We start from the raw sequence: 12,843 nt of genomic DNA, 5'->3' as shown, positions 1-12,843 counted from the left end.
TACAGGTTCAACAGAAACAACATACATGGTCTGCAAAAGCTGTGCTTTACCTTAAAGAATTGTTATTAATATAGGGTAAATATTAAAAAATTATTACTATTCTGTATAAATTTAAATATAATTAATAATTGCATAAAAATGAAATAAAACGTTTCATATATAGGTAATTAATCTAGAAATCCTGACTCTTGGAAGAAAAGGACTGACACTATTGCCACCAAAAATGTCTTTACTTTGTAAATTGACAGTACAGAATGTCAATCATAACCCGCTATCTCTCATGTCTTTCGAAAGAGTTGTCAGAGCTTGTAAATATGAAGTAACTCTTTGTCAATCACTGCACTGATTAATGTCCTTTGGCATTGAAAAGTGTTGAAACTTAGAGCTTGCAGGCACCAAATTAAAAACTTTCCTGGAGCCCATAGCTGACATGAAGAGTTTGAAGGTACTCAACATTGATTCCATGCACATCTCAGCATTCACAAGCATTGTCTGCTACCTCCCCTCATCTAGTAACACTCAGCACACGTGAGACCTTGATACAAGGTTTACCAGAGGATATTACACACTTTAAGAAACAACAAGAATGCTCAAACAGTAACAAGCTTATGTTTTTCCTGTGTACCTTTTCTACTTGACAAAAGTACTCGGAACTGACAACAGTAGATGTTGTCAACAAATAAGTCAAATTTCAGATGAAGTGGGGAATTTCGGAGAATTTAGGTTTCTGAACTTTGCAAAAATTTATTTAAAAGCATTACAGATAATCCTTGCAAGTGTACCCTGTTGAAATGTCTCATTGTATGTAATGACCAACCTGGCTTCCTGCTAGTACTCCCTGACTTACACATTTAAACTTTTCTTTACGTAGAAACTGACTGGACTCACTGGATGAACACTGCATGTAAAAGACCTACCCAAACCAGAAATCTCCGGAAATGCATTGATACATTCCTGTTGAATTAAAAAACTATATGGATAACAAGCTGACTTTGGCTGTGATGAGCTTTCTTAGTTTCCAAATGCAGCTCTGTGCACTATTTGATCTTAAACCCTTAGGTCTTAGTGGAAACTCACTTCAGAAACAACACCCGGATTTTCTCACATTAAACATTTGGAGCATCTGGAATTAAACACAAACAAGCCGTCCTCGTTCTCCGCGTGCTGTGCAGCCTCACAAACCAGCGCCCTGGGCTGTCAGCGGGGGCGCCGGCAGTGATGCCCGAGGCACGGCTCACCGTCGTCGGCCTCATTTCCCGGAGACCCACGTTCTCCGGCTGTTCGAGGACACGCAGCATTTCAAACACCCCATTGCCGAGCACCGAGGCGCCGCCGGCGGTCAGGCCGAGCCCTCAGGCGGCCAGGCCGAGCCCTCAGGCGGCCGGGCCGAGCCCGGCCCGGCCCCCGCCCGCCCCTCACCCCCCGCCCAATGGCGTGGGCCGCAGCCCGGCCGATGCCGTCACCCCGCTCAGCGCGGCCGCGGGTTGGCTCCGGCAGCGGGAATCGTCACATGGGCAGAGATCAGCCCAGCGCCGGGAACCGTCACATGGGCTCGGATCAGCCCGGCCCATCGCACCGCCCTGCCCCGCGGAGCCACGGCGGATGGTGCCGGGCGCCGAGAAGATGCTGAACCTCATGGATGTCGGCGGGTCCCTGCTGGAGCGGGTGGCTGTCGGCAACCCGCTCTCCCTGGTGCTGGCCGCTTCCGCCTTCGCGCTCAGCCTCGGCTACCTGTTCCAGCTGGGGTACCGGCGGCACCTCGGCTCCGACCAGAAGGTGAGCGCCGAGGGCGGCGGGGCCGGGCGGAGGCCCGGCGGGCTCCGCCGCTCTCCCGCTGAGGGACGGTGCCCGCGGGCCGGGGGAGCCGGGCGCTCTCGCTGCGGGGCGCGGGCGGGCCGGGAGCAGCCTCGGGACAGCCCCCGGGAGCGTGTGGGAGCGGGCTCCGGCGGGCGAGCGGCGTTTCCAGCAGCCTCTCTGAGGGCGGCTTCTTGAGAGAGTTGCGCCGGCTTCGCCCTCAGCCGGCCGGTTGGTACCGCGGGAAGGAGAGGCGCGCAGGGCTTGCGGAGCCCAAGGGCGTTCCTGGTACTTTCATGGATGGAGCTTCAAAGAAGGCGCCTGCTTATGGATGAAACCCAGTGCTAACCTGAAGTTGCTTTTGGGGGGCCGTTTAACAAATCTTCCACCACTGTTTCATTTCTGACTGCCTTCTTTTCAGTTGCCGTATCTTTGTGCTTTACATTCAGAGGCAGCATAGGGAAGAATCTTACTCATATTCACTTTATTTTAACCCTTGCTGCTTTTAAATGTAGTTCTATCTGAACAACTGAATATTTTTTAAAGGTTGGCCTTTTCACAAAAGAGTTTAAACAAACATATATAAAACTTCCTTTGTGGTTAGTTTTCATGTAAATGGACACAATTTTATTACTTTTTGTCACTGGCACATGCCAGGGAAGTAGTCACAGCACCAAGCCTGGCAGAGTTCAAGCAGCATTTGGACAACTCTCTCAGGCACATGCTGTGACCCTTGGAGATGGTCCTGTGCAGGGCCAGGAGTTGGACTTCGATCCTTGTGGGTCCCTTCCAGCTCAGGATATTCTATTAGTCCATGATTCCATGATAATCTCTGAAGAAAATTCAGTAATTATTTTTCTCTTTCTTCTACAGAACTATCCACCTTTTATTTCGTCAGGCATCCCTTTCCTTGGTCATGCAATCGCATTTGGAAAAAGCCCCATTGAATTTTTGGAAAATGCTTATGACAAGGTATGCTTTCCCACATCACTGGATGAGCATATATAAAAATATTTTTGTGTATCTGTTAAGTTCTCTCTCTGGAGCCTGTTTAAAATCAGTTCATTCTCATTTACCACCTCAAATATGGAATGGAGTGTGCACAGTAGGCTCTGTGATCTTCAGGTCTCTTCATGTAGCAGTAGTGTTTTCTGAGCTCTCTCTTGTGATTCACATGTCAAAAATATGCTTGTGCATTTGGGTAATGCTCATAGCTGCATCAGAAATTAATTAAAAAGCCATTTTCATGACATTATTTCTTGCTGTAGTTGGTAACTTTTAATCACATTTTTTACCAGTCTGTGACCAGGCTGGAATGTAGCTGGCCACTTCAATAGGCAACTTGATGAATTTTAAGGCCTCTCTGATGTTAAAAGAGCTGGTGGATAAAACCTCAGTAGTTTTTATACTGTAACAGCCCAGAAGAAATTAACTAAATCAGTAGAGCCTTAGTTCCAATTAAGTTAGGTTTATCAAGCTGCTTCACATTGTCTAAAACTATCTAGAGTTATAAGCTTAAATCTTAGCTTGATTAGCTTAGAGAAAGCCAGGTCCGGTGCATGAAGGTCTGCTGGAGACTACTTTTAAACTTCCAAGTCTTATTTGCCCCTAATTACCTATGCATAACTCCAAATCCAGAATTTTTTGAGACAGTGTTTGTAGACTACTGGAGTCAATATATGCTGCAATCTCACTGCTAATTTTTTTTAGTGTGACTGATCTTTTATTTATGTTTTCTAAAATAATTGGTTTTAAAATGTGCACATTCACATGTGTTCATTATAACATTAGATATCACTGGTATGTACATTGAGAACAGAATTTAAATGTGGTTTTAAATATTTTTGTCTTTATTAAATCTCTGGATACTTAGGAGAAAATGTCATTTATGAAAGACTGTATATAGAGATAGGGATTTAATGATTTGTGTTCTTATTTAAAGGAAAATCTGAGGGTTTTTTTATTCTCTCTCTTAGTACGGACCTGTGTTCAGTTTCACTATGGTTGGCAAGACATTCACGTACTTACTGGGTAGTGATGCTGCTGCTCTACTCTTCAACAGTAAAAACGACGATTTGAATGCGGAGGATGTGTACTCTCGGTTAACTACGCCCGTTTTTGGCAGGGGAGTTGCCTATGACGTCCCTAATGCGGTTTGTATTTTAAATACCAGATGAGTAGAAAAGCAGTGCAGTTTGAATGCTGAGTAGGCAGCCCTGAGCTCTTGGCTCTGTCTGATGGGGTTGTGTTCATATGCAACTGTGGCATATTGCAGTAGGGAAATAGTCTGATCTGGCTAATCAAGACTGAGCATGTTCAGGTTGCTTTCTTTACCACCTGGCTATTTGTCACTCTGGATGTTATCCTTTGTTCTTGAAACCATCTAATCCCATCATAGAGGAAAAACTAGTGAGTCACTTTTTTCTTCCCTTGCACCATGCCACTGACTGCAGCTCATTCTTCCCTTCCAAACAACTTCAGGCCTTTCTTCTGAGAAAGCCTCAGGAGTGATAACTTTATTTTTGCCATGCCAAATCTAAACATGGGAGTAATCATTTAACAGTTTGAACCACAAGGTTTGTCTTGCTCAGACAGAAATCATTCTGTATGTGTTTGCAGAATAGTCTGCATGGCAGCAGAGGGGCTGTGTCATGTGGCGTTGTATCCAAGCTAAGCATTGGCTGCTTTCTTGTTTGGGAGGGTGGCCTGTCATTTCAGACCCTCAAACTGCAGAAGCCAGCTTTTCTGTGGCCCCACTTGCTCCACTGGCACTCTGTGTTCAGTGCATGTTAGGGCAGAGTAGTTGGGTGGAAGAAACAGCACTGTGGTATACTTTATTTTTGGATTTTCAGTTTTGGCCTCATTTTGCTTGTATAAATGTCCGACATTTGACTAGTGTCTGTGACCCATCAATTTCTTTGCCTCCTTAGCATGCCTCTTCATTCATGCCAGCCTACGTGCTGTGGTTGTTGCCTATTAATGATGTGGGTTAGGGACAGTAATCACTACTCTCTTTGCCTCCACACTGGCGTTTTGCCATGATCCACAGAATATGCATGTTGTTCTTACCCTGTTCTTTTGAAATTCTCGTACACAGCTAACTACCTACAACTTGCTACTTTCTAAATAGGTAAAGGAGAACTTGGTTGTCTCCTCCTTTGTCAGGAAGTACTAAATTGTGGATAGGCAGTTTGGGGGGTAGATTCTTTTCCACTTCATGGATTTGCATGGCTCCTCTCATCCCTATGAGAATGAAACCAGCAGGACTGCAGCCTGGACAACAAGTAGGAGATCATTTCTTGTGTCCTAGGAGATCTCTTCCATAAGTGGGGCCATTCTAACAGACCTGTTTCTACTAGTTCAGATAGTCGGAGGCCTTCCCCAAAATGTCAGGGATGGAGTTGTCAATCACTTTTGCAGCTGCTGGAGTGTGGAGGGTGCATGATTCTCTGCAATACATCTCAGCGTTCTTCTCTGGTATATACTAACTTCAGAAAAGTCTGTGAATCACAGACTGCTAAATTGGCCAGATTTTCACTGTGTTGTGCTTCTTCTGTGGATTCTGACTGTCATGGGATGTCTGCTTGAAACTTAAAGGTCATGATTTGTTCTTAATTCTGTGAAAGTTTGCCCACTTATTACAGCTGCTTTGACTTCTGCTTGCATGCTCTTCAGTTTGTGGATGGATTTGAATGTCTGTCTTCATGCAAGAACTAGTTCTTTGATGGGATCTAATCTCATCCATCAGTTTTATAGAACTTTCTGTAAGCTCCTTGGAAATGGGCATTTCTTACAACCATATACTTCAGGCACATAGGGATGATTAAAGCCTACCTTATTGGCCCATCATATACAGCTTTTTTTTTTGCTTTTTTCTGAAATGAGGTATTTTTCTAGAGTTACCCTAGGCTTTCTTTTTCCCTGGAGTGCACTTGAGCTCTGCTTTAGTCAAGAGATTAATCTTTTCATATTACTCAGTAAGCTTTGGGTGTCTGTGGATATGTCTACTTAATTCATACCTTTGATACCAGAAGGACTTCTTTCTTATTATCTCTGCAGATTCAGGCTCCTCAGAAAATTCCTTTTTTTTTCCCCAAAATTACTCTTTTTCCACAGCAAGGAGATGCAGGGAGTTTGCCACTGACATTTAAATTATCTCTGACACTGGTTATCTCTAGTTTCCCTCTATGAAGCTAGCACGTCCAGTTGTGGCCAGAACATGTTCTGCTAGAGGTGAGGTAGTTTTTTTGCATAGTGTCATCACCACAATTTCATTTCAGACATCTAATGAGAAGGCATTTAGAGAGCCATGGAAAATTTCACTGGCATTCTACAATTGATGGGTCATCCTGAAGTTTCTTTTGAGACTCCCTTCTCTCTGCTTAGGCTGCTAAGTATCTCTTCATTTTGACCATGACTTTCAGTCACATGTTTGGAAGAACCACTCCTTATTCTTCAAAATGAGTAACTTGCTTATTTACCAGTGATTCTGGTAATTGTTTGTTAATATCCATAGTCAATATATCGGCTCATATTCACTCTCTGTCTCCTTCCCCCAAGCCTCTTGCAGATAGTTCTTTGTTGAGAGGAGCTGAAGTTGCTTGCAGAGGATGTGTTCACTCCCATGCGCCATTCTTGTCTCCATCAAGCTGGAGCCTGGCTAGTATGTTGCAAGGGGAAATGTGCTTGTCTCTTTGCTCTATGGCATGTGTGTCCTCTGACGGACTTCTGGGGTCCTCACTGCATTCTCAAAACAGAAGCTTCTAGGAAGTAGCCTTTTATTCTGTATCTTACATGCAAAGCCCTTGGTGGGAAGAGTTTTTGATGTATCACTCATGGTACAGTGCAGAGCTGTAGGACAGATGTCTCATTCATAATTAGGGCTTAAAAATCAAATGAGTAATTTTCTGAGTCAATGTTCTGTCAATGCAGTGAATGCTTCTCATCTAATGAAGGGCTTTTCACCAATAGGTTTATTAGCTATGAATCTATACAGAGAAAAAGAGGAAGAGGTGAGAAGGGTGTGAAACTCTCTACTTTCTAGGACACAGTTTGCCTCCTGCTTCTGTGTCTGACCTCCTGGGCAGTGAGATCAGAGGGCTCTGTAAAAGAAAGGGTCATCTCTAGTCCAGGGGTCCTTGCACCTGAGAGAACAGAGGAGAGGGAGAGAAAGCAAGGAGGCTGCATAGCAGGGAACACAGGCTAAATCCAGACTTTGCAAAGATGGGGCTGGTTAAGTTTGTGATTATATATCTAAAGGGCATTCCATCATTCAACTTTGCATGCATCTTTTATCTTCAGGGATAAAGCTTAATGAAGATACTAAAATAGTCTTTTTGTTTGGTACTGCAAAAGGGAGAACTGCAGCTCCTTTGAGCTATTATTTTACTTGGATGTTTCTGAACTATTGCTTGGAAGACAAAGAAGGTGAAAAACAGAGTATTAACAATTAGTTAGAACTGAGTATCTGCTGTACCCTGCAGTCCTAATCATAATCCCTATTTACTTCTGGATGGTCTTATAGTACAAATTCTAATAAGCTTTAATTACATTAATATGATGATCCTTGTACTGATTGCTTTTTCTGTCTTGATTCTTTTAGATATTTTTGGAACAGAAGAAGATGCTCAAAACTGGGCTAAACATTGCCCAGTTTAGACAGCATGTATCTGTGATTGAAGAAGAAACAAAGGAGTATTTCAAAGCATGGGGAGAGAGTGGAGAGAAAAGTAAGCAAGATCAAATGCATTTTTCCTCCAATTTTCTGGGAAGTAATTAAGACCAATGCAGTACATTTTTGTAAAACATGTACTGGAATATTAAAGAAACTAAAATTACATAGGTAAAAGTGTACTGAACATCAGAAGAAAGAAAATACAGATTTTTTAAAAATCAAACGTAAGGCTATTGGAGAACAAAGCTGCTCAGAAAATCACTGAAAGGAATGAAGGACTATCTTAGTTTTGGTTTCTTAATGGGCTCATAGTGCACCTGTTGTGCACATTTTGGATGTGTCAGCTCAGTGTAACCACTACCTAGTCCCTGGGAAAAGCTGCTGCTCTGACACCCTAGAGAGCCTGTGCTGAAGATCTTGGCTCTGAGAGTTTCTACAGTGAAAAACTGCATCTTTGAAGCTGATATGGTTACGTTAGTGACCAAAGTGAAATAGTTATTTTCCCTCATTCCCAGCTTGCCCATCATCGTGACAAGCTCACAGTTGCATAGCAGTGCTAAATATTATTTTAAAATACATATTTATATTTAAATGCATAAAATTTATATAATACATATCACACTTTAATATATTATTTTGAATTTATTTGATTTATATGTAATATAGTTAATAATATGGTAATATATAAATTGATGTTTAAGTGTCTAAGTACTGCTATATAAAAATAATTCAGTGAGCAGGAAAACTGGTTTCCCATGGATTTGGAATTCAGAGTTAAATCTTTGTATGGCTTGTATTTATTAAGGATTGAGCTTGTGATGCATTGCTTGCTTTGGAAGAATTACTAACTCTGCTACCAAAATTTCTAGAAATAAATACCTTAGGAAAAAGGTATCAGTGATCTAATTAAAAAGGTGTTTGAAGAGACATCTGATGAGGCACATAGAAATTGTAAATTGGATTCTTTATTCTCCTAGTAAAAGAATCCAAAACTCTATTTTAAATTATTAATCTGTATCCAGTTATTTATTTTTTACTTGCACAAAATAAAAATTATAACCTGTAAAACATAACATGTCACCTGAGATGCATCTTCAGTAATGTTTTTCAAATCTTTCCTCAGACCTGTTTGAAGCCCTTTCAGAACTGATCATTTTGACAGCAAGTCATTGCTTACACGGGAAGGAAATCCGAGGCTTGCTGAATGAGAAGGTGGCTCAGCTGTACGCCGACCTGGATGGGGGTTTCACTCACGCTGCCTGGCTCCTGCCAGGCTGGCTGCCTCTGCCGAGCTTCAGGTACTAGCAATAACAGAGGAAGCAACTCAAGCATTTTATCTAAACTTCACTGTTGTTTGGATTGCCCCCCATCCCCACCATTTCTTGTTTGTAACCTATTCTAGACATCCCAATAAATCCTCATAAGCATTCTGTGTTACTTTGTATAAAGTTGCTAATGGAAGTGTTTTGAATCACAGGCGTCGAGATCGAGCGCACAGAGAAATAAAGAATATTTTCTACAAGGTCATCCAGAAACGTCGGAAGTCTGAGGAAAAGGAGGATGACATGCTCCAAACTCTACTCAATGCTTCATACAAGTAAGCCAAGAGTTTGAAGACTTGTTTGAAGATTTACTTTAGCTTTGAGCTCTTTAGTCAAAACTATCTACCAGAACCCAAGAAACACTCCTTCATGTTCTGAATTGGTTTTTTTGCATGCAGTTTGTCCTAGCTGTATTCTTAAAAACAGGTTTAAAACTTCACTTGTCAATGGTTATTCCAATTTCTGAGATTTTCATCGGCGGTCGTGGGGTGGCTGAGGTTGCTTCCTTTCTGTTTGCTGGCTGTTGGGGAATGATTTTCTTTAAGACTCCTAAAGAGTCTCTCTCCCTCTGTTCTCCCTTCTCCCTACCCTTAGATCTTTTGCCTCTCTGTTTACAGTAGGCAGTGAGAGAAGGAGTGAGCACATTAGAAGAAATGGTAAATGCTGCTGTATAAATAGCAATGCTCAATAACTGGATATGTGACCAAACGAAGCTCTGACTTGGCTCCCTTTGCCGCAGGGACGGCCGCGCGCTGACGGACGATGAGATTGCGGGAATGCTGATCGGGCTGCTGCTGGCAGGGCAGCACACGTCCTCCACCACCAGCGCCTGGCTCGGCTTCTTCCTCGCCAGAGACAAATCCATCCAGGAACAGTGCTATGCAGAACAGAAAGCAGTGTGTGGGGATGACTTGCCACCCTTAACTTACGACCAGGTTTGTATCTTACATTAGTCCTCAGGGGTATTTTTATACTTTTAGATGCTTATTTAAAAAACAAGATCATCAGACATGAAATGCAGTCACATGCTTTGCGTTAAAGTAATCATTAGCACAGTCATTCTGTGGTAATGCTGTTTGCCAGTACATTTCCTCTTCTCTTCCCGTCCAAGTAAATTTTCACCTTGATACTGTTTTTTTAATCAGTGTTCATTAGGGAAAGTGCAGTTCCTATGTTTATTTAATAAATGATAGCTCTGTAGAAGAGAAAGATCTTCATATTCCCACTGAGGAAAGCAATGCAGTGTGACCTTGTTCTTTAATTAGGCAACAGTAAATATTCATGAGACAGATCACTAAGACACTAGTTGTATTCAATTGCACTGGTCAGTGATTTTTTTCCTTCTTAATCAAATCAAATGGAAAAAAAGAAATTATCAGTGTAGTTTAATAAAGTACATGTAAATATGTGCTGCTTACTCTTTGATTTTTTTAAAAACATTTGTTTTTAAACAGTATAAAATAGCATTTTGTTTGTATTGAATAAACGCAGCTATATTTTGATATATCATTTTCTCTATATTTTCAGCTCAAGGATCTAAGTTTGCTGGATCGCTGTCTAAAAGAAACTTTAAGGCTTAGACCTCCTATAATGACCATGATGAGAATGGCCAGGACTCCCCAGGTGAGGAACTTTTTGAAGCTAATTTCACTGCAGCAGCACAGGCCAGATCAGAGGTAACTCGGCTGGCAGAAGGAAACACAAGTGAGCAGTGTTTGCTGGCAGGGAGGAAAGCTGATGGCAGTCTGGGGTTCTGTCAGTGGTAGTGTAGCCAGCATTGAGTGAGGAAAGCAATTGCCTTGAACTTGGTATTTGTTACCTCCATCTAGAATTGTGTCCAGCTTTGGGCCTCTGCAGCCCCCTGCAAGCAAGAGACTGATGGAAGGGCAACAAGCTGAGGGCCACACGGATGGGAGGGCCCCTGCAGCCTTTGTGGTGAGAGGCTGAGGGAACAGGGACGGTTCAGTCTGGAGAAGAGTAGGCTCTGGGACCTAGAAACAGCCATGTGCAGTTTTCTTCAGCAAAACTGACCCTTCTTGTAGCTACCAGTCTTATTTGAGCTTAGTTTGGTGCCAGCATTTAAAGCCTTTTTGTTTGCCAGGTATTTTTAATTGCTGTCATGGAAAAATTTGGCACACATTTAATACAAGCTAGGTAAATCCAAAAGAAAACTCGTTCTTTGTACAAATACAGTACCGTGTCAAAAAATGAAAATTTTTTTTTAACTATGTCCCTTGAATGACAAAGGCTTTCAATAAATTTTAAGTTCTTTTTTTTTTTTATTAAACCTCCTTCTGTAGAATTGCCAGCTTTATTAAAGCAGCTGGAAGGTTCCTGCAACTGCTTGAGCACTGTGTCCTGTATAAGTAAGAGAGAAAATGCTAGGTTATTAATTTTAAATGCACTTGGCCAAAATCTCCTGAAATGTAAGCCTTGTGATGTAACACTTCAGGTAACACTTTAAAAAGAAAAATGGAGCCATTTTGTCATGTGTGGGGTCTTGTGTCTTCTCTTGTAGACTGTTGCTGGATACAATATTCCCCCTGGCCATCAAGTTTGTGTATCTCCCACTGTTAACCACAGACTCAGAGACTCCTGGAATGACGCTCTAGACTTCAAACCTGACCGGTATCTCCAAGATAACCCAGCAGCTGGAGAGAAGTTTGCATACATTCCCTTTGGTGCTGGTGAGTAAGAGAATGCAGCACCTTCCTGAGGTTTTGCTGAGGTGGCTCACACCAGCCATCTCCTACAGCACCTCTCCACGCTGCAGCATCTGAGGACAGATTTGGTTTTTTTTTACATTTCTGCCTGAAAGGTTTCTTACTGTGAAAGTGCTGTGAAAATAATTAAGTCAATAGTTCTGCATTACTCATAGCTGTATATATCTCTCACAACAGGAATCAAAACATCTTTAGGTTAGTGTGAGTGATGTTTGACTCACATCTTTTCAAGTCAAGGATAAACTTGGTAATAAAAGTTCAGCTGAAGGCAGAGCAAAAGCCTGCAGAGTCCCAGAACAGTTTGCAAATATTGCTGATGGAGTTAGAGTTGATCTCATTTCTCAGTGTTGCAAATGCTTCTTTGCTGATACATAAATTAATGCTTTCTAGTGGGGACAGAACAGCACAATCTCATTCCACTTACTCATCTGTTTTATGCAGTGACAACTTAGAAAAATAAGACTTGGATGGAGTTATAGAATGGGGTATGTGCAACACCAGAGTCTCAGATTGATGAGAAAGGGGCAGCTACTGTCCACGTGAAATTTCTAAAGTTAGCTGATTGTCAAAGGCAATCCAATAAAATATTCTAACTGTGTTTTGTGACTTTCCTTCTAGGCCGTCATCGCTGCATTGGAGAAAACTTTGCTTATGTTCAAATTAAGACTATTTGGTCTACTTTGCTTCGTTTGTATGAATTTGATCTCGTCAATGACTATTTTCCAACTATAAATTATACAACAATGATACACACACCTAATAACCCTGTTATCAGATACAAGAGGCGGTCTCTGTAAATTCTGGTGCTAAAACCTTACTTATTTAAGTGTATGAACTAACAGACTTTTGAATAAAATTGTGACAGAATGAGTGGCAATGGAAGCTGATGCATCTACTGTTAGGAAAGCAACAGTATTCTACCGAATGCAAAAGTTATGCATCTATTTTGTTTGCCCACACTATTTACTGCTGCTGTGTATAACTGCTTGTTCTACAATTTTCTCATTCCATTTTTAAAGGAAAAGTGTCTTTTCTATTGATGTAACACTTTTAAGGTGCATGCCAGATCTTTAATGAAGAAAAAAGTAATTTCTACAAGTGGAACTCCTTGCTTATGAAAAATAATTGAAGATTACTTTTCCCAGATAACCCAGGGGCAAGGCTGCCTACCTTGCCTCTGTACCCAATTACAGCAAACCCATCAGGGAACAGGCACCATGGGGGACTGCACGTGGTGGTGCCTTTCCTTTGGCATTTATGATTCTGTTCCAAGCAAGTGCGCGATGGTCTTGGCTGATTTAAGAAAATGTTACTGTACAGCTAAGTGTAG

General features: G+C 41.9%; 1 protein-coding gene across 1 annotated transcript; it reads left to right on the top strand.

Moving 5' to 3' along the window:
• Positions 1-3,770: 3,770 nt before the first annotated feature.
• Positions 3,771-12,475, top strand: CYP51A1 (cytochrome P450 family 51 subfamily A member 1). Its single transcript, XM_082293257.1, has 8 exons — positions 3,771-3,947; positions 7,397-7,523; positions 8,592-8,766; positions 8,946-9,065; positions 9,530-9,725; positions 10,318-10,413; positions 11,309-11,477; positions 12,132-12,475. Exons 1-8 carry the CDS (start codon positions 3,795-3,797, stop codon positions 12,308-12,310), a joined length of 1,215 nt encoding a protein of 404 aa, XP_082149383.1. The 5' UTR covers positions 3,771-3,794; the 3' UTR covers positions 12,311-12,475.
• The last annotated feature ends 368 nt before the right edge of the window (positions 12,476-12,843 follow it).

The sequence above is a fragment of the Coloeus monedula genome, assembly GCF_965178545.1.
Source record: "Coloeus monedula genome assembly, chromosome: 1".
Taxonomy (NCBI): domain Eukaryota; kingdom Metazoa; phylum Chordata; class Aves; order Passeriformes; family Corvidae; genus Coloeus; species Coloeus monedula.
The sequence above is the reverse complement of the archived record's forward strand: the minus strand, read 5'-3'. Positions and strand labels throughout refer to the sequence as shown.

Coding starts and splice junctions, on each gene's coding strand:
- CYP51A1 (XM_082293257.1), top strand. CDS start 3,795: ATGGTTGGCAAGACATTCACGTACTTACTGGGTAGTGATGCTGCTGCT. Junction 3,948..7,396: donor CCTATGACGTCCCTAATGCG/GTTTGTATTTTA, acceptor TGATTCTTTTAG/ATATTTTTGGAACAGAAGAA. Junction 8,767..8,945: donor CTGCCTCTGCCGAGCTTCAG/GTACTAGCAATA, acceptor TTTGAATCACAG/GCGTCGAGATCGAGCGCACA.